Source organism: Ascaphus truei, unplaced genomic scaffold (assembly GCF_040206685.1).
Source record: "Ascaphus truei isolate aAscTru1 unplaced genomic scaffold, aAscTru1.hap1 HAP1_SCAFFOLD_315, whole genome shotgun sequence".
NCBI lineage: Eukaryota > Metazoa > Chordata > Amphibia > Anura > Ascaphidae > Ascaphus > Ascaphus truei.
Genome location: NW_027456125.1, coordinates 168,084 through 189,817, shown reverse-complemented (window position 1 = coordinate 189,817; position 21,734 = coordinate 168,084). Strand labels below are relative to the sequence as shown.

Genomic DNA, 21,734 nt, shown 5'->3' with positions numbered 1-21,734 from the left:
CTATAAGCGCAGCCCTGTAAGACCCATCAGTTACTCCGAGCTAGGCGATGCCATAGCATCTTTACAATGAAAGGAAACTCCTGGGTCAGACGGACTCACAGCGGAGTTTTATAAATACTTCAAGGATGTTTCAGTGTCGCTTCTAGCTCAGCTTTACAGTTCCATGTCCAAAGCTCCCAGCAGGAATCCGTAGTAGTATCAGCACATAAAAAGGGGAGTAAACATTATTGTTTAAAAATTGGAGACCCGCAGCGTTATTAAACGTGGACTACAAGATTTTAGCTAAGATTTTATTTATTAGGTTAAGTTGTGTGTCAGAGACACTGATTAGTGAGAAAGACATTGAATAATCGGTTATTGGTAAGAGAAATGCAGCAGGATGGATGCTATGAAGGGCTATGTACTAAGTATTGATCATAGCAAAGCCTTTGATACAGATAATCATACGTTTCTATTTTGTTCTAAAAAGCTATAGGATTCCCAATAAGTTTATATTTGGGTTAAGACTTTGTATAATGGAGCATCAGGAACTCCACTAGTGAATATGTGGCAAGAGAGTGGTTCAATAAAAAAATCAGGCGTCAGACAAGGATGTCCTTTAAGTCCCCTACTATATGTTTTTGAGAGCAATCCTTGTTTCGGACTTTTGGAGGGGAATATAACCAAAAAAGGGGTTTTGTTACCAGTCCCTTCTCATGGAAATATACAATGTCTTGCTTATGCAGACAATGTAACAATATGTGTAACAAACTCTGAGGAAGTGAAAGAAGTAAGAACTTTAATTGATGAATATGGAGCGGTGTCAAACCATGAGAAATGTTTCTCCTGTTGGGCAGGGTCTCCTGACCCTGATTTCCAGGTAGCTGGTGGATATCCTGACCCTGATTTCCAGGTAGCTGGTGTATCACCTGACCCTGATTTCCAGGTAGCTGGTGGATATCCGGAACCACAAGATGACATTAAGATTTTGGGTGTAATTTGTGGGAAAGAGAACATGAGTGACCAAAACTGGCAGCAAAAGCTGGACGTTTGTACCTGGAAAGTCCAGGATACGTGTGTGCAGGAATAGCAGAGGAACCTCAGGGCAGGATGTGTGGGGGTCAGCACAGGAATAGCAGAGGTATCCCACAGGGCAGGATGTGTGTAGGGGTCAACGCAGGACTAGAAGAGGGTCCGCAGGGCAGGGTGTGTGTGGGGGTCAGCGCAGGAATAGCAGAGAAATCCCACAGGGCAGGATATGTGTGGGGGTCAGCACAGGAATAGCAGAGGGGGCCACAGGGCAGGATGTGTGTGTAGTATCTGTGCAGGAATAGCAGAGGGAGACACAGGGCAGGATGTGTGTGTAGTATCTGTGCAGGAATAGCAGAGGGGGCCACAGGGCAGGATGTGTGTGTAGTATCTGTGCAGGAATAGCAGAGGGGGCCACAGGGCAGGATGTGTGTGTGTAGTATCTGTGCAGGAATAGCAAAGGGCGCACAGGGCAGGATGTGTTTGTAGTATCTGTGCAGGAATAGCAGAGAGGGCCACAGGGCAGGATGTGTGTGTGTAGTATCTGTGCAGGAATAGCAGAGGGGGCCACAGGGCAGGATGTGTGTGTAGTATCTGTGCAGGAATAGCAAAGGGGGCCACAGGGCAGGATGTGTGTGTGTAGTATCTGTGCAGGAATAGCAGAGGGGGTCACAGGGCAGGATGTGTGTGTGTAGTATATGTGCAGGAACAGCAAAGGGGGCCACAGGGCAGGATGTGTGTGTAGTATCTGTGCAGGAATAGCAGAGAGGGCCACAGGGCAGGATGTGTGTGTAGTATCTGTGCAGGAATAGTAGAGGGGGCCACAGGGCAGGATGTGTGTGTGTAGTATCTGTGCAGGAATAGCAGAGGGGGCCACAGGGCAGGATGTGTGTGGGTCAGCATAGGAATAGCAGAGGGGGCCACAGGGCAGGATGTGTGTGGGGGTCAGCACAGGAATAGCAGAGGGGGCCACAGATTGAGGGGTATCTGGTGTTAGGGACAGTGATCTCAGAGAGGCTGCACCTCCCACTGTTCCCACATGCCCCCCAGCCTGAATCCTGCCCCCAGGGCGGCCGCGTGGCTGAACGTATTGTCAAAGGCCACGTGACAGTACAAGGGAGCCCCCCTCTTATGTAATGTGGCCCCCAGCGTGGCTATGAGCTTGCGAGAGAGTCCCCGTCTCCGGAAGTCGGGGAACGTGTAACCCATACGTAACTCTGCAGACTGCTCGCTCAGTGCCCATGCGACCGGCGGCCCTCCATTTCCGTCCCGCGCGCAGAGGGTGGGGAAGCTCTGGATACATCGTTCCACGTAACGCAGGCTGCGCTCGTTACCGCCAAACCCCCAGAACGTGTTAACGATGGAGGCTTCGTGGGGGGACAGGGAGGAGAACTGCAAGTCCGCCGAGCTGTGGGGGGGGGGAGGAGATACCGAGGGGGGGAGGAGAGACTGTGAGGGGGGTAGGAAGGGAGGAGAGACTGTTAGGGGGAGGGCGGAAAGACAGAAGGGTGGAGGGATGAGAGACGGAGGGGGTAGGAGACACGGGGGAATGGGGGGGAGGAGAGTCAGAGCTCAGGAGGCGCTGGGGATTTAGACTTTTAGAGAGAAGCAAATCCAGTGGAAAATGAGAGATGTTTTGTGGTCGACAAATCACAGGAAGATCTATGTCAAGACAAACGGAAAACCCCAGAAGGATAGGAACAGGGAGAGAGGCGCGCTGGGGAACAGGGAGAGAGGCGCACTGGGGAACAGGGAGAGAGGCGCACTGGGGAACAGGGAGAGAGGCGCGGGGGAACAGGGAGAGAGGTGCTGGGGAACAGGGAGAGAGGTGCTGGGGAACAGGGAGAGAGGCGAGCTGGGGAACAGGGAGAGAGGCGCGCTGGGGAACAGGGAGAGAGGCGCACTGGGGAACAGGGAGAGGCGCGCGGGGGAACAGGGAGAGAGGTGCTGGGGAACAGGGAGAGAGGCGCTGGGGAACAGGGAGAGAGGCGAGCTAGGGAACAGGGAGAGAGGCGCGCTGGGGAACAGGGAGAGAGGCGCTGGGGAACAGGGAGAGAGGCGCGCTGGGGAACAGGGAGAGAGGTGCGCTGGGGAACAGGGAGAGAGGCGCTGGGGAACAGGGAGAGAGGCGCTGGGGAACAGGGAGAGAGGCGCTGGGGAACAGGGAGAGAGGCGCGCTGGGGAACAGGGAGAGAGGCGTGCTTGGGAACAGGGAGAGAGGTGCGCTGGGGAACAGGGAGAGAGGCGCGCTGGGGAACAGGGAGAGAGGTGCGCTGGGGAACAGGGAGAGAGGCGCGCTGGGGAACAGGGAGAGAGGTGCTGGGGAACAGGGAGAGAGGTGCTGGGGAACAGGGAGAGAGGTGCGCTGGGGAAAAGGGAGAGAGGTGCGCTGGGGAACAGGGAGAGAGGTGCTGGGGAACAGGGAGAGAGGTGCGCTGGGGAAAAGGGAGAGAGGTGCGCTGGGGAACAGGGAGAGAGGTGCTGGGGAACAGGGAGAGAGGTACTGGGGAACAGGGAGAGAGGTGCGCTGGGGAACAGGGAGAGAGGCGCGCTGGGGAACAGGGAGAGAGGCGCGCTGGGGAACAGGGAGAGAGGTGCGCTGGGGAACAGGGAGAGAGGCGCGCTGGGGAACAGGGAGAGAGGCGCTGGGGAACAGGGAGAGAGGCGCTGGGGAACAGAGAGAGAGGTGTGCTGGGGAACAGGGAGAGAGGTGCGCTGGGGAACAGGGTGAGAGGTGCTGGGGAACAGGGTGAGAGGTGCTGGGGAACAGGGAGAGAGGTGCGCTGGGGAACAGGGAGAGAGGCGCTGGGGAACAGGGTGATAGGTGCTGGGGAACAGGGTGATAGGTGCTGGGGAACAGGGAGAGAGGCGCTGGGGAACAGGGTGAGAGGTGCTGGGGAAAAGGGTGAGAGGTGCTGGGGAACAGGGAGAGAGGCGCTGGGGAACAGGGAGAGAGGCACTGGGGAACAGGGTGAGAGGTGCTGGGGAATAGGGAGAGAGGCGCTGGGGAACAGGGAGAGAGGTGCGCTGGGGAACAGGGAGAGAGGCGCGCTGGGGAACAGGGAGAGAGGCGCTGGGGAACAGGGAGAGAGGCACGCTGGGGAACAGGGAGAGAGGCGCTGGGGAACAGGGAGAGAGAGGCGCGCTGGGGAACAGGGAGAGAGGCGCGCTGGGGAACAGGGAGAGAGGCGCGCTGGGGAACAGGGAGAGAGGCGCTGGGGAACAGGGAGAGAGGCACGCTGGGGAACAGGGAGAGAGGCGCTGGGGAACAGGGAGAGAGGCGCTGGGGAACAGGGAGAGAGGTGCGCTGGGGAACAGGGAGAGAGGTGCGCTGGGGAACAGGGTGAGAGGTGCGCTGGGGAACAGGGAGAGAGGAGCGCTGGGGAACAGGGAGAGAGGCGCTGGGGAACAGGGAGAGAGGTGCTGGGGAACAGGGAGAGAGGTGCGCTGGGGAACAGGGAGAGAGGCGCTGGGGAACAGGGAGAGAGGCGCTGGGGAACAGGGAGAGAGGCGCTGGGGAACAAGGAGAGAGGCGCGCTGGGGAACAGGGAGAGAGGCGCTGGGGAACAGAGAGAGAGGTGTGCTGGGGAACAGGGAGAGAGGTGCGCTGGGGAACAGGGTGAGAGGTGCTGGGGAACAGGGTGAGAGGTGCTGGGGAACAGGGAGAGAGGTGCGCTGGGGAACAGGGAGAGAGGCGCTGGGGAACAGGGTGATAGGTGCTGGGGAACAGGGTGATAGGTGCTGGGGAACAGGGAGAGAGGCGCTGGGGAACAGGGTGAGAGGTGCTGGGGAAAAGGGTGAGAGGTGCTGGGGAACAGGGAGAGAGGCGCTGGGGAACAGGGAGAGAGGCACTGGGGAACAGGGTGAGAGGTGCTGGGGAATAGGGAGAGAGGCGCTGGGGAACAGGGAGAGAGGTGCGCTGGGGAACAGGGAGAGAGGCGCGCTGGGGAACAGGGAGAGAGGCGCTGGGGAACAGGGAGAGAGGCACGCTGGGGAACAGGGAGAGAGGCGCTGGGGAACAGGGAGAGAGAGGCGCGCTGGGGAACAGGGAGAGAGGCGCGCTGGGGAACAGGGAGAGAGGCGCGCTGGGGAACAGGGAGAGAGGCGCTGGGGAACAGGGAGAGAGGCGCGCTGGGGAACAGGGAGAGAGGCGCTGGGGAACAGGGAGAGAGGCGCTGGGGAACAGGGAGAGAGGTGCGCTGGGGAACAGGGAGAGAGGTGCGCTGGGGAACAGGGTGAGAGGTGCGCTGGGGAACAGGGAGAGAGGAGCGCTGGGGAACAGGGAGAGAGGCGCTGGGGAACAGGGAGAGAGGTGCTGGGGAACAGGGAGAGAGGTGCGCTGGGGAACAGGGAGAGAGGCGCTGGGGAACAGGGAGAGAGGCGCTGGGGAACAGGGAGAGAGGCGCTGGGGAACAAGGAGAGAGGCGCGCTGGGGAACAGGGAGAGAGGCGCTGGGGAACAGGGAGAGAGGCGCTGGGGAACAGGGAGAGAGGCGTGCTGGGGAACAGGGAGAGAGGCGCGCTGGGGAACAGGGAGAGAGGCGCGCTGGGGAACAGGGAGAGAGGTGCGCTGGGGAACAGGGAGAGAGGTGCTGGGGAACAGGGAGAGAGGTGCGCTGGGAAAAGGGAGAGAGGCGCTGGGGAACAGGGAGAGAGGTGCGCTGGGGAACAGGGAGAGAGGCGCTGGGGAACAGGGAGAGAGGCGCGCTGGGGAACAGGGTAAGAGGCGCTGGGGAACAGGGAGAGAGGCACGCTGGGGAACAGGGAGAGAGGCGCTGGGGAACAGGGAGAGAGGTGCGCTGGGGAACAGGGAGAGAGGCACGTTGGGGAACAGGGAGATAGGCGCTGGGGAACAGGGAGAGAGGTGCGCTGGGGAACAGGGAGAGAGGCGCGCTGGGGAACAGGGAGAGAGGCGCGCTGGGGAACAGGGAGAGAGGCGCGCTGGGGAACAGGGAGAGAGGCGCTGGGGAACAGGGAGAGAGGTGCGCTGGGAAAAGGGAGAGAGGCGCGCTGGGGAACAGGGAGAGAGGCGCTGGGGAACAGGGAGAGAGAGGCGCGCTGGGGAACAGGGAGAGAGGCGCGCTGGGGAACAGGGAGAGAGGCGCGCTGGGGAACAGGGAGAGAGGCGCTGGGGAACAGGGAGAGAGGCACGCTGGGGAACAGGGAGAGAGGCGCTGGGGAACAGGGAGAGAGGCGCTGGGGAACAGGGAGAGAGGTGCGCTGGGGAACAGGGAGAGAGGTGCGCTGGGGAACAGGGTGAGAGGTGCGCTGGGGAACAGGGAGAGAGGAGCGCTGGGGAACAGGGAGAGAGGCGCTGGGGAACAGGGAGAGAGGTGCTGGGGAACAGGGAGAGAGGTGCGCTGGGGAACAGGGAGAGAGGCGCTGGGGAACAGGGAGAGAGGCGCTGGGGAACAGGGAGAGAGGCGCTGGGGAACAAGGAGAGAGGCGCGCTGGGGAACAGGGAGAGAGGCGCTGGGGAACAGAGAGAGAGGTGTGCTGGGGAACAGGGAGAGAGGTGCGCTGGGGAACAGGGTGAGAGGTGCTGGGGAACAGGGTGAGAGGTGCTGGGGAACAGGGAGAGAGGTGCGCTGGGGAACAGGGAGAGAGGCGCTGGGGAACAGGGTGATAGGTGCTGGGGAACAGGGTGATAGGTGCTGGGGAACAGGGAGAGAGGCGCTGGGGAACAGGGTGAGAGGTGCTGGGGAAAAGGGTGAGAGGTGCTGGGGAACAGGGAGAGAGGCGCTGGGGAACAGGGAGAGAGGCACTGGGGAACAGGGTGAGAGGTGCTGGGGAATAGGGAGAGAGGCGCTGGGGAACAGGGAGAGAGGCGCGCTGGGGAACAGGGAGAGAGGCGCGCTGGGGAACAGGGAGAGAGGCGCTGGGGAACAGGGAGAGAGGCACGCTGGGGAACAGGGAGAGAGGCGCTGGGGAACAGGGAGAGAGAGGCGCGCTGGGGAACAGGGAGAGAGGCGCGCTGGGGAACAGGGAGAGAGGCGCGCTGGGGAACAGGGAGAGAGGCGCTGGGGAACAGGGAGAGAGGCACGCTGGGGAACAGGGAGAGAGGCGCTGGGGAACAGGGAGAGAGGCGCTGGGGAACAGGGAGAGAGGTGCGCTGGGGAACAGGGAGAGAGGTGCGCTGGGGAACAGGGTGAGAGGTGCGCTGGGGAACAGGGAGAGAGGAGCGCTGGGGAACAGGGAGAGAGGCGCTGGGGAACAGGGAGAGAGGTGCTGGGGAACAGGGAGAGAGGTGCGCTGGGGAACAGGGAGAGAGGCGCTGGGGAACAGGGAGAGAGGCGCTGGGGAACAGGGAGAGAGGCGCTGGGGAACAAGGAGAGAGGCGCGCTGGGGAACAGGGAGAGAGGCGCTGGGGAACAGGGAGAGAGGCGCTGGGGAACAGGGAGAGAGGCGTGCTGGGGAACAGGGAGAGAGGCGCGCTGGGGAACAGGGAGAGAGGCGCGCTGGGGAACAGGGAGAGAGGTGCGCTGGGGAACAGGGAGAGAGGTGCTGGGGAACAGGGAGAGAGGTGCGCTGGGAAAAGGGAGAGAGGCGCTGGGGAACAGGGAGAGAGGTGCGCTGGGGAACAGGGAGAGAGGCGCTGGGGAACAGGGAGAGAGGCGCGCTGGGGAACAGGGTAAGAGGCGCTGGGGAACAGGGAGAGAGGCACGCTGGGGAACAGGGAGAGAGGCGCTGGGGAACAGGGAGAGAGGTGCGCTGGGGAACAGGGAGAGAGGCACGTTGGGGAACAGGGAGATAGGCGCTGGGGAACAGGGAGAGAGGTGCGCTGGGGAACAGGGAGAGAGGCGCGCTGGGGAACAGGGAGAGAGGCGCGCTGGGGAACAGGGAGAGAGGCGCGCTGGGGAACAGGGAGAGAGGCGCTGGGGAACAGGGAGAGAGGTGCGCTGGGAAAAGGGAGAGAGGCGCTGGGGAACAGGGAGAGAGGTGCGCTGGGGAACAGGGAGAGAGGCGCTGGGGAACAGGGAGAGAGGCGCTGGGGAACAGGGAGAGAGCCGCTGGGGAACAGGGAGAGAGGTGCGCTGGGGAACAGGGAGAGAGGCGCGCTGGGGAACAGGGAGAGAGGCGCTGGGGAACAGGGAGAGAGGCGTGCTGGGGAACAGGGAGAGAGGCGCGCTGGGGAACAGGGAGAGAAGTGCTGGGGAACAGGGAGAGAGGCGCGGGGGAACAGGGAGAGAGGTGCTGGGGAACAGGGAGAGAGGTGCTGGGGAACAGGGAGAGAGGTGCGCTGGGGAACAGGGAGAGAGGCGCGCTGGGGAACAGGGAGAGAGGCGCTGGGGAACAGGGAGAGAGGCGCTGGGGAACAGGGAGAGAGGTGCGCTGGGGAACAGGGAGAGAGGTGCGCTGGGGAACAGGGTGAGAGGAGCGCTGGGGAACAGGGAGAGAGGCGCTGGGGAACAGGGAGAGAGGTGCTGGGGAAAAGGGAGAGAGGTGCGCTGGGGAACAGGGAGAGAGGCGCTGGGGAACAGGGAGAGAGGCGCTGGGGAACAGGGAGAGAGGCGCTGGGGAACAAGGAGAGAGGCGCGCTGGGGAACAGGGAGAGAGGCGCTGGGGAACAGGGAGAGAGGCGCGCTGGGGAACAGGGAGAGAGGCGTACTGGGGAACAGGGAGAGAGGCGCGCTGGGGAACAGGGAGAGAGGCGCTGGGGAACAGGGAGAGAGGCGCGCTGGGGAACAGGGAGAGAGGCGTGCTGGGGAACAGGGAGAGAGGCGCGCTGGGGAACAGGGAGAGAGGCGCGCTGGGGAATAGGGAGAGAGGTGCGCTGGGGAACAGGGAGAGAGGTGTGCTGGGGAACAGGGTAAGAGGCGCTGGGGAACAGGGAGAGAGGCACGCTGGGGAACAGGGAGAGAGGCACTGGGCAACAGGGAGGGAGGTGCGCTGGGGAACAGGGAGAGAGGTGCGCTGGGGAACAGGGAGAGAGGCGCGCTGGGGAACAGGGAGAGAGGCGCGCTGGGGAATAGGGAGAGAGGCGCGCTGGGGAACAGGGAGAGAGGCGCGCTGGGGAACAGGGAGAGAGGCGCGCTGGGGAACAGGGAGAGAGGCGCGCTGGGGAACAGGGAGAGAGGCGCGCTGGGGAATAGGGAGAGAGGTGCGCTGGGGAACAGGGAGAGAGGTGTGCTGGGGAACAGGGTAAGAGGCGCTGGGGAACAGGGAGAGAGGCGCGCTGGGGAACAGGGAGAGAGGCGCTGGGGAACAGGGAGAGAGGCACGCTGGGGAACAGGGAGATAGGCGCTGGGGAACAGGGAGAGAGGTGCGCTGGGGAACAGGGAGAGAGGTGCGCTGGGGAACAGGGAGAGAGGCGCGCTGGGGAACAGGGAGAGAGGCGCGCTGGGGAACAGGGAGAGAGGCGCGCTGGGGAACAGTGAGAGAGGCGCGCTGGGGAACAGGGAGAGAGGCGCGCTGGGGAACAGGGAGAGAGGCGCGCTGGGGAACAGTGAGAGAGGCGCGCTGGGGAACAGGGAGAGAGGCGCGCTGGGGAACAGGGAGAGAGGCGCGCTGGGGAACAGGGAGAGAGGTGCGCTGGGGAACAGTGAGAGAGGCGCGCTGGGGAACAGGGAGAGAGGCACGCTGGGGAACAGGGAGAGAGGCGCGCTGGGGAACAGGGAGAGAGGCACGCTGGGGAACAGGGAGAGAGGCGCTGGGGAACAGGGAGAGAGGTGCGCTGGGGAACAGGGAGAGAGGCGCTGGGGAACAGGGAGAGAGGTGCGCTGGGGAACAGGGAGAGAGGCGCTGGGGAACAGGGAGAGAGGCGCTGGGGAACAGGGAGAGAGGTGCGCTGGGGAACAGGGAGAGAGGCGCTGGGGAACAGGGAGAAAGGTGCGCTGGGGAACAGGGTGAGAGGAGCGCTGGGGAACAGGGAGAGAGGCGCTGGGGAACAGGGAGAGAGGTGCACTGGGGAACAGGGAGAGAGGTGCGCTGGGGAACAGGGAGAGAGGCGCTGGGGAACAGGGAGAGAGGCGCTGGGGAACAGGGAGAGAGGCGCGCTGGGGAACAGGGAGAGAAGTGCTGGGGAACAGGGAGAGAGGCGCGGGGGAACAGGGAGAGAGGTGCTGGGGAACAGGGAGAGAGGTGCTGGGGAACAGGGAGAGAGGTGCGCTGGGGAACAGGGAGAGAGTCGCGCTGGGGAACAGGAAGAGAGGCGCGCTGGGGAACAGGGAGAGAGGCGCGCTGGGGAACAGGGTGAGAGGTGCTGGGGAACAGGGAGAGAGGCGCTGGGGAACAGGGAGAGAGGCGCGCTGGGGAACAGGGAGAGAGGTGCGCTGGGGAACAGGGAGAGAGGTGCGCTGGGGAACAGGGAGAGAGGCGCGCTGGGGAACAGGGAGAGAGTCGCGCTGGGGAACAGGAAGAGAGGCGCGCTGGGGAACAGGGAGAGAGGCGCGCTGGGGAACAGGGTGAGAGGTGCTGGGGAACAGGGAGAGAGGCGCTGGGGAACAGGGAGAGAGGTGCGCTGGGGAACAGGGAGAGAGGCGCGCTGGGGAACAGGGAGAGAGGTGCGCTGGGGAACAGGGAGAGAGGCGCGCTGGGGAACAGGGAGAGAGGCGCTGGGGAACAGGGAGAGAGGCGCTGGGGAACAGGGAGAGAGGTGTGCTGGGGAACAGGGAGAGAGGTGCGCTGGGGAACAGGGTGAGAGGTGCTGGGGAACAGGGTGAGAGGTGCTGGGGAACAGGGAGAGAGGTGCGCTGGGGAACAGGGAGAGAGGCGCTGGGGAACAGGGTGATAGGTGCTGGGGAACAGGGTGATAGGTGCTGGGGAACAGGGAGAGAGGCGCTGGGGAACAGGGTGAGAGGTGCTGGGGAAAAGGGTGAGAGGTGCTGGGGAACAGGGAGAGAGGCGCTGGGGAACAGGGAGAGAGGCACTGGGGAACAGGGTGAGAGGTGCTGGGGAATAGGGAGAGAGGCGCTGGGGAACAGGGAGAGAGGTGCGCTGGGGAACAGGGAGAGAGGCGCGCTGGGGAACAGGGAGAGAGGCGCTGGGGAACAGGGAGAGAGGCACGCTGGGGAACAGGGAGAGAGGCGCTGGGGAACAGGGAGAGAGAGGCGCGCTGGGGAACAGGGAGAGAGGCGCGCTGGGGAACAGGGAGAGAGGCGCGCTGGGGAACAGGGAGAGAGGCGCTGGGGAACAGGGAGAGAGGCACGCTGGGGAACAGGGAGAGAGGCGCTGGGGAACAGGGAGAGAGGCGCTGGGGAACAGGGAGAGAGGTGCGCTGGGGAACAGGGAGAGAGGTGCGCTGGGGAACAGGGTGAGAGGTGCGCTGGGGAACAGGGAGAGAGGAGCGTTGGGGAACAGGGAGAGAGGCGCTGGGGAACAGGGAGAGAGGTGCTGGGGAACAGGGAGAGAGGTGCGCTGGGGAACAGGGAGAGAGGCGCTGGGGAACAGGGAGAGAGGCGCTGGGGAACAGGGAGAGAGGCGCTGGGGAACAAGGAGAGAGGCGCGCTGGGGAACAGGGAGAGAGGCGCTGGGGAACAGGGAGAGAGGCGCTGGGGAACAGGGAGAGAGGCGTGCTGGGGAACAGGGAGAGAGGCGCGCTGGGGAACAGGGAGAGAGGCGCGCTGGGGAACAGGGAGAGAGGTGCGCTGGGGAACAGGGAGAGAGGTGTGCTGGGGAACAGGGTAAGAGGCGCTGGGGAACAGGGAGAGAGGCACGCTGGGGAACAGGGAGAGAGGCGCTGGGGAACAGGGAGAGAGGTGCGCTGGGGAACAGGGAGAGAGGCACGTTGGGGAACAGGGAGATAGGCGCTGGGGAACAGGGAGAGAGGTGCGCTGGGGAACAGGGAGAGAGGCGCGCTGGGGAACAGGGAGAGAGGCGCGCTGGGGAACAGGGAGAGAGGCGCGCTGGGGAACAGGGAGAGAGGCGCTGGGGAACAGGGAGAGAGGTGCGCTGGGAAAAGGGAGAGAGGCGCTGGGGAACAGGGAGAGAGGTGCGCTGGGGAACAGGGAGAGAGGCGCTGGGGAACAGGGAGAGAGGCGCTGGGGAACAGGGAGAGAGCCGCTGGGGAACAGGGAGAGAGGTGCGCTGGGGAACAGGGAGAGAGGCGCGCTGGGGAACAGGGAGAGAGGCGCTGGGGAACAGGGAGAGAGGCGTGCTGGGGAACAGGGAGAGAGGCGCGCTGGGGAACAGGGAGAGAAGTGCTGGGGAACAGGGAGAGAGGCGCGGGGGAACAGGGAGAGAGGTGCTGGGGAACAGGGAGAGAGGTGCTGGGGAACAGGGAGAGAGGTGCGCTGGGGAACAGGGAGAGTGGCGCGCTGGGGAACAGGGAGAGAGGCGCGCTGGGGAACAGGGAGAGAGGCGCTGAGGAACAGGGAGAGAGGCGCTGGGGAACAGGGAGAGAGGTGCGCTGGGGAACAGGGAGAGAGGTGCGCTGGGGAACAGGGTGAGAGGAGCGCTGGGGAACAGGGAGAGAGGCGCTGGGGAACAGGGAGAGAGGTGCTGGGGAAAAGGGAGAGAGGTGCGCTGGTGAACAGGGAGAGAGGCGCTGGGGAACAGGGAGAGAGGCGCTGGGGAACAGGGAGAGAGGCGCTGGGGAACAAGGAGAGAGGCGCGCTGGGGAACAGGGAGAGAGGTGTGCTGGGGAACAGGGTAAGAGGCGCTGGGGAACAGGGAGAGAGGCACGCTGGGGAACAGGGAGAGAGGCACTGGGGAACAGGGAGAGAGGTGCGCTGGGGAACAGGGAGAGAGGCACGCTGGGGAACAGGGAGATAGGCGCTGGGGAACAGGGAGAGAGGTGCGCTGGGGAACAGGGAGAGAGGTGCGCTGGGGAACAGGGAGAGAGGCGCGCTGGGGAACAGGGAGAGAGGCGCTGGGGAACAGGGAGAGAGGTGCGCTGGGGAACAGGGAGAGAGGCGCTGGGGAACAGGGAGAGAGGTGCGCTGGGGAACAGGGAGAGAGGCGCTGGGGAACAGGGAGAGAGGCGCTGGGGAACAGGGAGAGAGGTGCGCTGGGGAACAGGGAGAAAGGTGCGCTGGGGAACAGGTTGAGAGGAGCGCTGGGGAACAGGGAGAGAGGCGCTGGGGAACAGGGAGAGAGGTGCACTGGGGAACAGGGAGAGAGGTGCGCTGGGGAACAGGGAGAGAGGCGCTGGGGAACAGGGAGAGAGGCGCTGGGGAACAGGGAGAGAGGCGCGCTGGGGAACAGGGAGAGAAGTGCTGGGGAACAGGGAGAGAGGCGCGGGGGAACAGGGAGAGAGGTGCTGGGGAACAGGGAGAGAGGTGCTGGGGAACAGGGAGAGAGGTGCGCTGGGGAACAGGGAGAGAGTCGCGCTGGGGAACAGGAAGAGAGGCGCGCTGGGGAACAGGGAGAGAGGCGCGCTGGGGAACAGGGTGAGAGGTGCTGGGGAACAGGGAGAGAGGCGCTGGGGAACAGGGAGAGAGGCGCGCTGGGGAACAGGGAGAGAGGTGCGCTGGGGAACAGGGAGAGAGGTGCGCTGGGGAACAGGGAGAGAGGCGCGCTGGGGAACAGGGAGAGAGGCGCTGGGGAACAGGGAGAGAGGCGCTGGGGAACAGGGAGAGAGGTGCGCTGGGGAACAGGGAGAGAGGTGCGCTGGGGAACAGGGTGAGAGGCGTGCTGGGGAACAGGGTAAGAGGCGCTGGGGAACAGGGAGAGAGGCGCTGGGGAACAGGGAGAGAGGCGCGCTGGGGAACAGGGAGAGAGGCGCGCTGGGGAACAGGGAGAGAGGCGCGCTGGGGAACAGGGAGAGAGGCGCGCTGGGGAACAGGGAGAGAGGCGCGCTGGGGAACAGGGAGAGAGGCGTGCTGGGGAACAGGGAGAGAGGCGCGCTGGGGAACAGGGAGAGAGGTGCGCTGGGGAACAGGGAGAGAGGCGCGCTGGGGAACAGGGTAAGAGGCGCTGGGGAACAGGGAGAGAGGCGCTGGGGAACAGGGAGAGAAGCGCGCTGGGGAACAGGGAGAGAGGCGCGCTCGGGAACAGGGAGAGAGGTGCGCTGGGGAACAGGGAGAGAGGTGTGCTGGGGAACAGGGTAAGGGGCGCTGGGGAACAGGGAGAGAGGCGCACTGGGGAACAGGGAGAGAGGCGCTTGGGAACAGGGAGAGAGGTGCGCTGGGGAACAGGGAGAGAGGCGAGCTGGGGAACAGGGAGAGAGGCGCTGGGGAACAGGGAGAGAGGCACTGGGGAACAGGGAGAGAGGTGCGCTGGGGAACAGGGAGAGAGGCGCTGGGGAACAGGGAGAGAGGCGCGCTGTGGAACAGGGAGAGAGGCGCGCTGGGGAACAGGGAGGGAGGCGCTGGGGAACAGGGAGAGAGGTGCGCTGGGGAACAGGGAGAGAGGCGCTGGGGAACAGGGAGAGAGGTGCGCTGGGGAACAGGGAGAGAGGCGCTGGGGAACAGGGAGAGAGGCGCTGGGGAACAGGGAGAGAGGCGCTGGGGAACAGGGAGAGAGGTGCGCTGGGGAACAGGGAGAGAGGCGCGCTGGGGAACAGGGAGAGAGGCGCGCTGGGGAACAGGGAGAGAGGCGCTGGGGAACAGGGAGAGAGGCGCGCTGGGGAACAGGGAGAGAAGTGCTGGGGAACAGGGAGAGAGGCGCGGGGGAACAGGGAGAGAGGCGCTGGGGAACAGGGAGAGAGGCGCGGTGTAACAGGGAGAGAGGCGCGCTGGGGAACAGGGAGAGAGGTGCGGTGGAACAGGGAGAGAGGCACTGGGGAACAGGGAGAGAGGCGCGCTGGGGAACAGGGAGAGAGGCGCGCTGGGGAACAGGGAGAGAGGCGCTGGGGAACAGGGAGAGAGGTGCGCTGGGGAACAGGGAGAGAGGTGCGCTGGGGAACAGGGAGAGAGGCGCGCTGGGAAACAGGGAGAGAGGCGCGCTGGGGAACAGGGAGAGAGGTGCACTGGGGAACAGGGAGAGAGGCGCTGGGGAACAGGGAGGGAGGCGTGCTGGGGAACAGGGAGAGAGGTGCGCTGGGGAACAGGGAGAGAGGCGCGCTGGGGAACAGGGAGAGAGGCGCTGGGGAACAGGGAGGAAGGTGCGCTGGGGAACAGGGAGAGGTACGCTGGGGAACAGGGAGAGAGGCGCGCTGGGGAACAGGGAGAGAGACGCGCTGGGGAACAGGGAGAGAGGCGCGCTGGGGAACAGGGAGAGAGGTGCGCTGGGGAACAGGGAGAGAGGTGCGCTGGGGAACAGGGAGAGAGAGGCGCTGGGGAACAGGGAGAGAGGTGCGCTGGGGAACAGGGAGAGAGGCGCTGGGGAACAGGGAGAGAGGTGCACGGGGGAACAGGGAGAGAGGTGCGCTGTGGAACAGGGAGAGAGGCGCTGGGGAACAGGGAGAGAGGCGCGCTGGGGAACAGGGAGAGAGGCGCGCTGGGGAACAGGGAGAGAGGTGCGCTGGGGAACAGGGAGAGAGGTGCACGGGGGAACAGGGAGAGAGGCGCTGGGGAACAGGGAGAGAGGTGCTGGGGAACAGGGAGAGAGGCGCGCTGGGGAACAGGGAGAGAGGAGCGCTGGGGAACAGGGAGAGAGGCGCTGGGGAACAGGGAGAGAGGCGCGCTGGGGAACAGGGAGAGAGAGGTGCTGGGGAACAGGGAGAGAGGCGCGCTGGGGAACAGGGAGAGAGACGCGCTGGGGAACAGGGAGAGAGGCGCTGGGGAACAGGGAGAGAGGTGCGCTGGGGAATAGGGAGAGAGGCGCGCTGGGGAACAGGGAGAGAGGTGCGCGGGGAACAGGGAGAGAGTAGCGCTGGGGAACAGGGACAGAGGCGCGCTGGGGAACAGGGAGAGAGAGGCGCTGGGGAACAGGGAGAGAGGTGCGCTGGGGAACAGGGAGAGAGGAGCTGGGGAACAGGGAGGGAGGCGCGCTGGGGAACAGGGAGAGAGGTGCTCTGGGGAACAGGGAGAGAGAGGCGCTGGGGAACAGGGAGAGAGGCGCGCTGGGGAACAGGGAGAGAGGCGCTGGGGAACAGGGAGGGAGGTGCGCTGGGGAACAGGGAGAGGGACGCTGGGGAACAGGGAGAGAGGCGCGCTGGGGAACAGGGAGAGAGGCGCGCTGGGGAACAGGGAGAGAGGCGCGCTGGGGAAGAGAGAGAGAGGCGCGCTGGGGAACAGGGAGAGAGGCGCGCTGGGGAAGAGAGAGAGAGGTGCGCTGGGGAACAGGGAGAGAGAGGCGCTGGGGAACAGGGAGAGAGGTGCGCTGGGGAACAGGGAGAGAGGCGCTGGGGAACAGGGAGAGAGGCGCGCTGGGGAACAGGGAGAGAGGCGCGCTGGGGAACAGGGAGAGAGGTGCGCTGGGGAACAGGGAGAGAGAGGCGCTGGGGAACAGGGAGAGAGGTGCGCTGGGGAACAGGGAGAGAGGCGCGCTGGGGAACAGGGAGAGAGGCGCGCTGGAGAACAGGGAGAGAGGTGCGCTGGGGAACAGGGAGAGAGGTGCTGGGGAACAGGGAGAGAGGTGCGCTGGGGAACAGGGAGAGAGGCGCGCTGGGGAACAGGGAGAGAGTCGCGCTGGGGAACAGGAAGAGAGGCGCGCTGGGGAACAGGGAGAGAGGCGCGCTGGGGAACAGGGTGAGAGGTGCTGGGGAACAGGGAGAGAGGCGCTGGGGAACAGGGAGAGAGGTGCGCTGGGGAACAGGGAGAGAGGCGTGCAGGGGAACAGGGAGAGAGGTGCGCTGGGGAACAGGGAGAGAGGCGCGCTGGGGAACAGGGAGAGAGGAGCGCTGGGGAACAGGGAGAGAGGCGCTGGGGAACAGGGAGAGAGGCGCTGGGGAACAGGGAGAGAGAGGTGCTAGGGAACAGGGAGAGAGGCGCGCTGGGGAACAGGGAGAGAGACGCGCTGGGGAACAGGGAGAGAGGCGCTGGGGAACAGGGAGAGAGGTGCGCTGGGGAACAGGGAGAGAGGCGCTGGGGAACAGGGAGAGAGGCGCGCTGGGGAACAGGGGGAGAGGCGCGCTGGGGAACAGGGAGAGAGGCACGCTGGGGAACAGGGAGAGAGGTGCGCTGGGGAACAGGGAGAGAGAGGCGCTGGGGAACAGGGAGAGAGGTGCGCTGGGGAACAGGGAGAGAGGCGCGCTGGGGAACAGGGAGAGAGGTGCGCTGGGGAACAGGGAGAGAGGTGCTGGGGAACAGGGAGAGAGGTGCTGGGGAACAGGGAGAGAGGTGCGCTGGGGAACAGGGAGAGAGGCGCGCTGGGGAACAGGGAGAGAGTCGCGCTGGGGAACAGGAAGAGAGGCGCGCTGGGGAACAGGGAGAGAGGCGCGCTGGGGAACAGGGTGAGAGGTGCTGGGGAACAGGGAGAGAGGTGCTGGGGAACAGGGAGAGAGGTGCGCTGGGGAACAGGGAGAGAGGCGCGCTGGGGAACAGGGAGAGAGGCGCGCTGGGGAACAGGGAGAAAGGCGCTGGGGAACAGGGAGAGAGGTGCGCTGGGGAACAGGGAGAGAGGCGCGCTGGGGAACAGGGAGAGAGGCGCGCTGGGGAAAAGGGAGAGAGGAGCGCTGGGGAACAGGGAGAGAGGCTCTGGGGAACAGGGAGAGAGGCGCGCTGGGGAACAGGGATAGAGAGGTGCTGGGGAACAGGGAGAGAGGCGCTGGGGAACAGGGAGAGAGGTGCGCTGGGGAATAGGGAGAGAGGCGCGCTGGGGAACAGGGAGAGAGGCACGCTGGGGAATAGGGAGAGAGGCGCGCTGGGGAACAGGGAGAGAGGCGCTGGGGAACAGGGAGAGAGGTGCGCTGGGGAACAGGGAGAGAGGCGCGCTGGGGAACAGGGAGAGAGATGCTGGGGAACAGGGAGAGAGGTGCGCTGGGGAACAGGGAGAGAGGCGCGATGGGGAACAGGGAGAGGGGCGCTGGGGAACAGGGAGAGAGGCGCGCTGGGGAACAGGGAGAGAGGTGCGCTGGGGAACAGGAAGAGAGGTGCGCTGGGGAACAGGGAGAGAGATGCGCCGGGGAACAGGGAGAGAGGTGCGCCGAGGAACAGGGAGAGGTGCGCAGGGGAACAGGGAGAGAGGCGCACTGGGGAACAGGGAGAGAGGCGCTGGGGAACAGGGAGAGAGGCGCTCTGGGGAACAGGGAGAGAGGCGCGCTGGGGAACAGGGAGAGAGGTGCGCTGGGGAACAGGGAGAGAGAGGCGCTGGGGAACAGGGAGAGAGGTGCGCTGGGGAACAGGGAGAGAGGCGCGCTGGGGAACAGGGAGAGAGGCGCGCTGGAGAACAGGGAGAGAGGTGCGCTGGGGAACAGGGAGAGAGGTGCTGGGGAACAGGGAGAGAGGTGCGCTGGGGAACAGGGAGAGAGGCGCGCTGGGGAACAGGGAGAGAGTCGCGCTGGGGAACAGGAAGAGAGGCGCGCTGGGGAACAGGGAGAGAGGCGCGCTGGGGAACAGGGTGAGAGGTGCTGGGGAACAGGGAGAGAGGCGCTGGGGAACAGGGAGAGAGGTGCGCTGGGGAACAGGGAGAGAGGCGTGCTGGGGAACAGGGAGAGAGGTGCGCTGGGGAACAGGGAGAGAGGCGCGCTGGGGAACAGGGAGAGAGGAGCGCTGGGGAACAGGGAGAGAGGCGCTGGGGAACAGGGAGAGAGGCGCTGGGGAACAGGGAGAGAGAGGTGCTAGGGAACAGGGAGAGAGGCGCGCTGGGGAACAGGGAGAGAGACGCGCTGGGGAACAGGGAGAGAGGCGCTGGGGAACAGGGAGAGAGGTGCGCTGGGGAACAGGGAGAGAGGCGCTGGGGAACAGGGAGAGAGGCGCGCTGGGGAACAGGGGGAGAGGCGCGCTGGGGAACAGGGAGAGAGGCACGCTGGGGAACAGGGAGAGAGGTGCGCTGGGGAACAGGGAGAGAGAGGCGCTGGGGAACAGGGAGAGAGGTGCGCTGGGGAACAGGGAGAGAGGCGCGCTGGGGAACAGGGAGAGAGGTGCGCTGGGGAACAGGGAGAGAGGTGCTGGGGAACAGGGAGAGAGGTGCTGGGGAACAGGGAGAGAGGTGCGCTGGGGAACAGGGAGAGAGGCGCGCTGGGGAACAGGGAGAGAGTCGCGCTGGGGAACAGGAAGAGAGGCGCGCTGGGGAACAGGGAGAGAGGCGCGCTGGGGAACAGGGTGAGAGGTGCTGGGGAACAGGGAGAGAGGTGCTGGGGAACAGGGAGAGAGGTGCGCTGGGGAACAGGGAGAGAGGCGCGCTGGGGAACAGGGAGAGAGGCGCGCTGGGGAACAGGGAGAAAGGCGCTGGGGAACAGGGAGAGAGGTGCGCTGGGGAACAGGGAGAGAGGCGCGCTGGGGAACAGGGAGAGAGGCGCGCTGGGGAAAAGGGAGAGAGGAGCGCTGGGGAACAGGGAGAGAGGCTCTGGGGAACAGGGAGAGAGGCGCGCTGGGGAACAGGGATAGAGAGGTGCTGGGGAACAGGGAGAGAGGCGCTGGGGAACAGGGAGAGAGGTGCGCTGGGGAATAGGGAGAGAGGCGCGCTGGGGAACAGGGAGAGAGGCACGCTGGGGAATAGGGAGAGAGGCGCGCTGGGGAACAGGGAGAGAGGCGCTGGGGAACAGGGAGAGAGGTGCGCTGGGGAACAGGGAGAGAGGCGCGCTGGGGAACAGGGAGAGAGATGCTGGGGAACAGGGAGAGAGGTGCGCTGGGGAACAGGGAGAGAGGCGCGATGGGGAACAGGGAGAGGGGCGCTGGGGAACAGGGAGAGAGGCGCGCTGGGGAACAGGGAGAGAGGTGCGCTGGGGAACAGGGAGAGAGGTGCGCTGGGGAACAGGGAGAGAGATGCGCCGGGGAACAGGGAGAGAGGTGCGCCGAGGAACAGGGAGAGGTGCGCAGGGGAACAGGGAGAGAGGCGCACTGGGGAACAGGGAGAGAGGCGCTGGGGAACAGGGAGAGAGGCGCTCTGGGGAACAGGGAGAGAGGCGCGCTGGGGAACAGGGAGAGAGAGGTGCTGGGGAACAGGGAGAGAGGCGCTGGGGAACAGGGAGAGAGGCGCTGGGGAACAGGGAGAGAGGCGCGCTGGGGAACAGGGAGAGAGGCGCGCTGGGGAACAGGGAGAGAGGCGCGCTGGGGAACAGGGAGAGAGGTGCGCTGGGGAACAGGGAGAGAGAGGCGCTGGGGAACAGGGAGAGAGGTGCGCTGGGGAACAGGGAGAGAGGCGCGCTGGGGAACAGGGAGAGAGGTGCTGGGGAACAGGGAGAGAGGTGCTGGGGAACAGGGAGAGAGGTGCGCTGGGGAACAGGGAGAGAGGTGCGTTGGGGAACAGGGAGAGAGGTGCGCTGGGGAACAGGGAGGGAGGCGCGCTGGGGAACAGGGAGAGAGGTGCGCTGGGGAACAGGGAGAGAGAGGCGCTGGGGAACAGGGAGAGAGGTGCGCTGGGGAACAGGGAGAGAGGCGCGCTGGGGAACAGGGAGAGAGGTGCTGGGGAACAGGGAGAGAGAGGCGCTGGGGAACAGGGAGAGAGGCGCGCTGGGGAACAGGGAGAGAGGCGCTGGGGAACAGGGAGGGAGGTGCGCTGGGGAACAGGGAGAGGGACGCTGGGGAACAGGGAGAGAGGCGCGCTGGGGAACAGGGAGAGAGGCGCGCTGGGGAACAGGGAGAGAGGCGCGCTGGGGAAGAGAGAGAGAGGCGCGCTGGGGAACAGGGAGAGAGGCGCGCTGGGGAAGAGAGAGAGAGGTGCGCTGGGGAACAGGGAGAGAGAGGCGCTGGGGAACAGGGAGAGAGGTGCGCTGGGGAACAGGGAGAGAGGCGCTGGGGAACAGGGAGAGAGGCGCGCTGGGGAACAGGGAGAGAGGCGCGCTGGGGAACAGGGAGAGAGGCGCGCTGGGGAACAGGGTGAGAGAGAGGCGCTGGGGAACAGGGAGAGAGGTGCGCTGGGGAACAGGGAGAGAGGCGCGCTGGGGAACAGGGAGAGAGGCGCGCTGGAGAACAGGGAGAGAGGTGCGCTGGGGAACAGGGAGAGAGGTGCTGGGGAACAGGGAGAGAGGTGCGCTGGGGAACAGGGAGAGAGGCGCGCTGGGGAACAGGGAGAGAGTCGCGCTGGGGAACAGGAAGAGAGGCGCGCTGGGGAACAGGGAGAGAGGCGCGCTGGGGAACAGGGTGAGAGGTGCTGGGGAACAGGGAGAGAGGCGCTGGGGAACAGGGAGAGAGGTGCGCTGGGGAACAGGGAGAGAGGCGTGCTGGGGAACAGGGAGAGAGGTGCGCTGGGGAACAGGGAGAGAGGCGCGCTGGGGAACAGGGAGAGAGGAGCGCTGGGGAACAGGGAGAGAGGCGCTGGGGAACAGGGAGAGAGGCGCTGGGGAACAGGGAGAGAGAGGTGCTAGGGAACAGGGAGAGAGGCGCGCTGGGGAACAGGGAGAGAGACGCGCTGGGGAACAGGGAGAGAGGCGCTGGGGAACAGGGAGAGAGGTGCCCTGGGGAATAGGGAGAGAGGCGCGCTGGGGAACAGGGAGAGAGGCACGCTGGGGAATAGGGAGAGAGGCGCGCTGGGGAACAGGGAGAGAGGCGCTGGGGAACAGGGAGAGAGGTGCGCTGGGGAACAGGGAGAGAGGCGCGCTGGGGAACAGGGAGAGAGACGCGCTGGGGAACAGGGAGAGAGGCGCTGGGGAACAGGGAGAGAGGCGCGCTGGGGAACAGAGAGAGAGGTGCGCTGGGGAACAGGGAGAGAGAGGCGCTGGGGAACAGGGAGAGAGGTGCGCTGGGGAACAGGGAGAGAGGCGCTGGGGAACAGGGAGAGAGGCGCGCTGGGGAACAGGGGGAGAGGCGCGCTGGGGAACAGGGAGAGAGGCACGCTGGGGAACAGGGAGAGAGGTGCGCTGGG

The 21,734-nt window shown here is 65.2% G+C and overlaps 1 protein-coding gene across 2 annotated transcripts in view; it reads right to left on the bottom strand.

Annotated features, from left to right (window-relative positions):
* Window positions 1-276: 276 nt before the first annotated feature.
* Window positions 277-21,734, bottom strand: part of LOC142483290 (glycine N-acyltransferase-like) — an 87,592-nt gene continuing 66,134 nt past the window's right edge. For both annotated transcript variants that reach the window (XM_075583383.1, XM_075583384.1), the window contains exon 6: window positions 277-2,416. In XM_075583383.1, coding sequence (XP_075439498.1) covers window positions 2,017-2,416 — 400 coding nt within the window. In that variant the 3' untranslated portion in view covers window positions 277-2,016. The remainder of the gene's footprint in view (window positions 2,417-21,734) is intronic.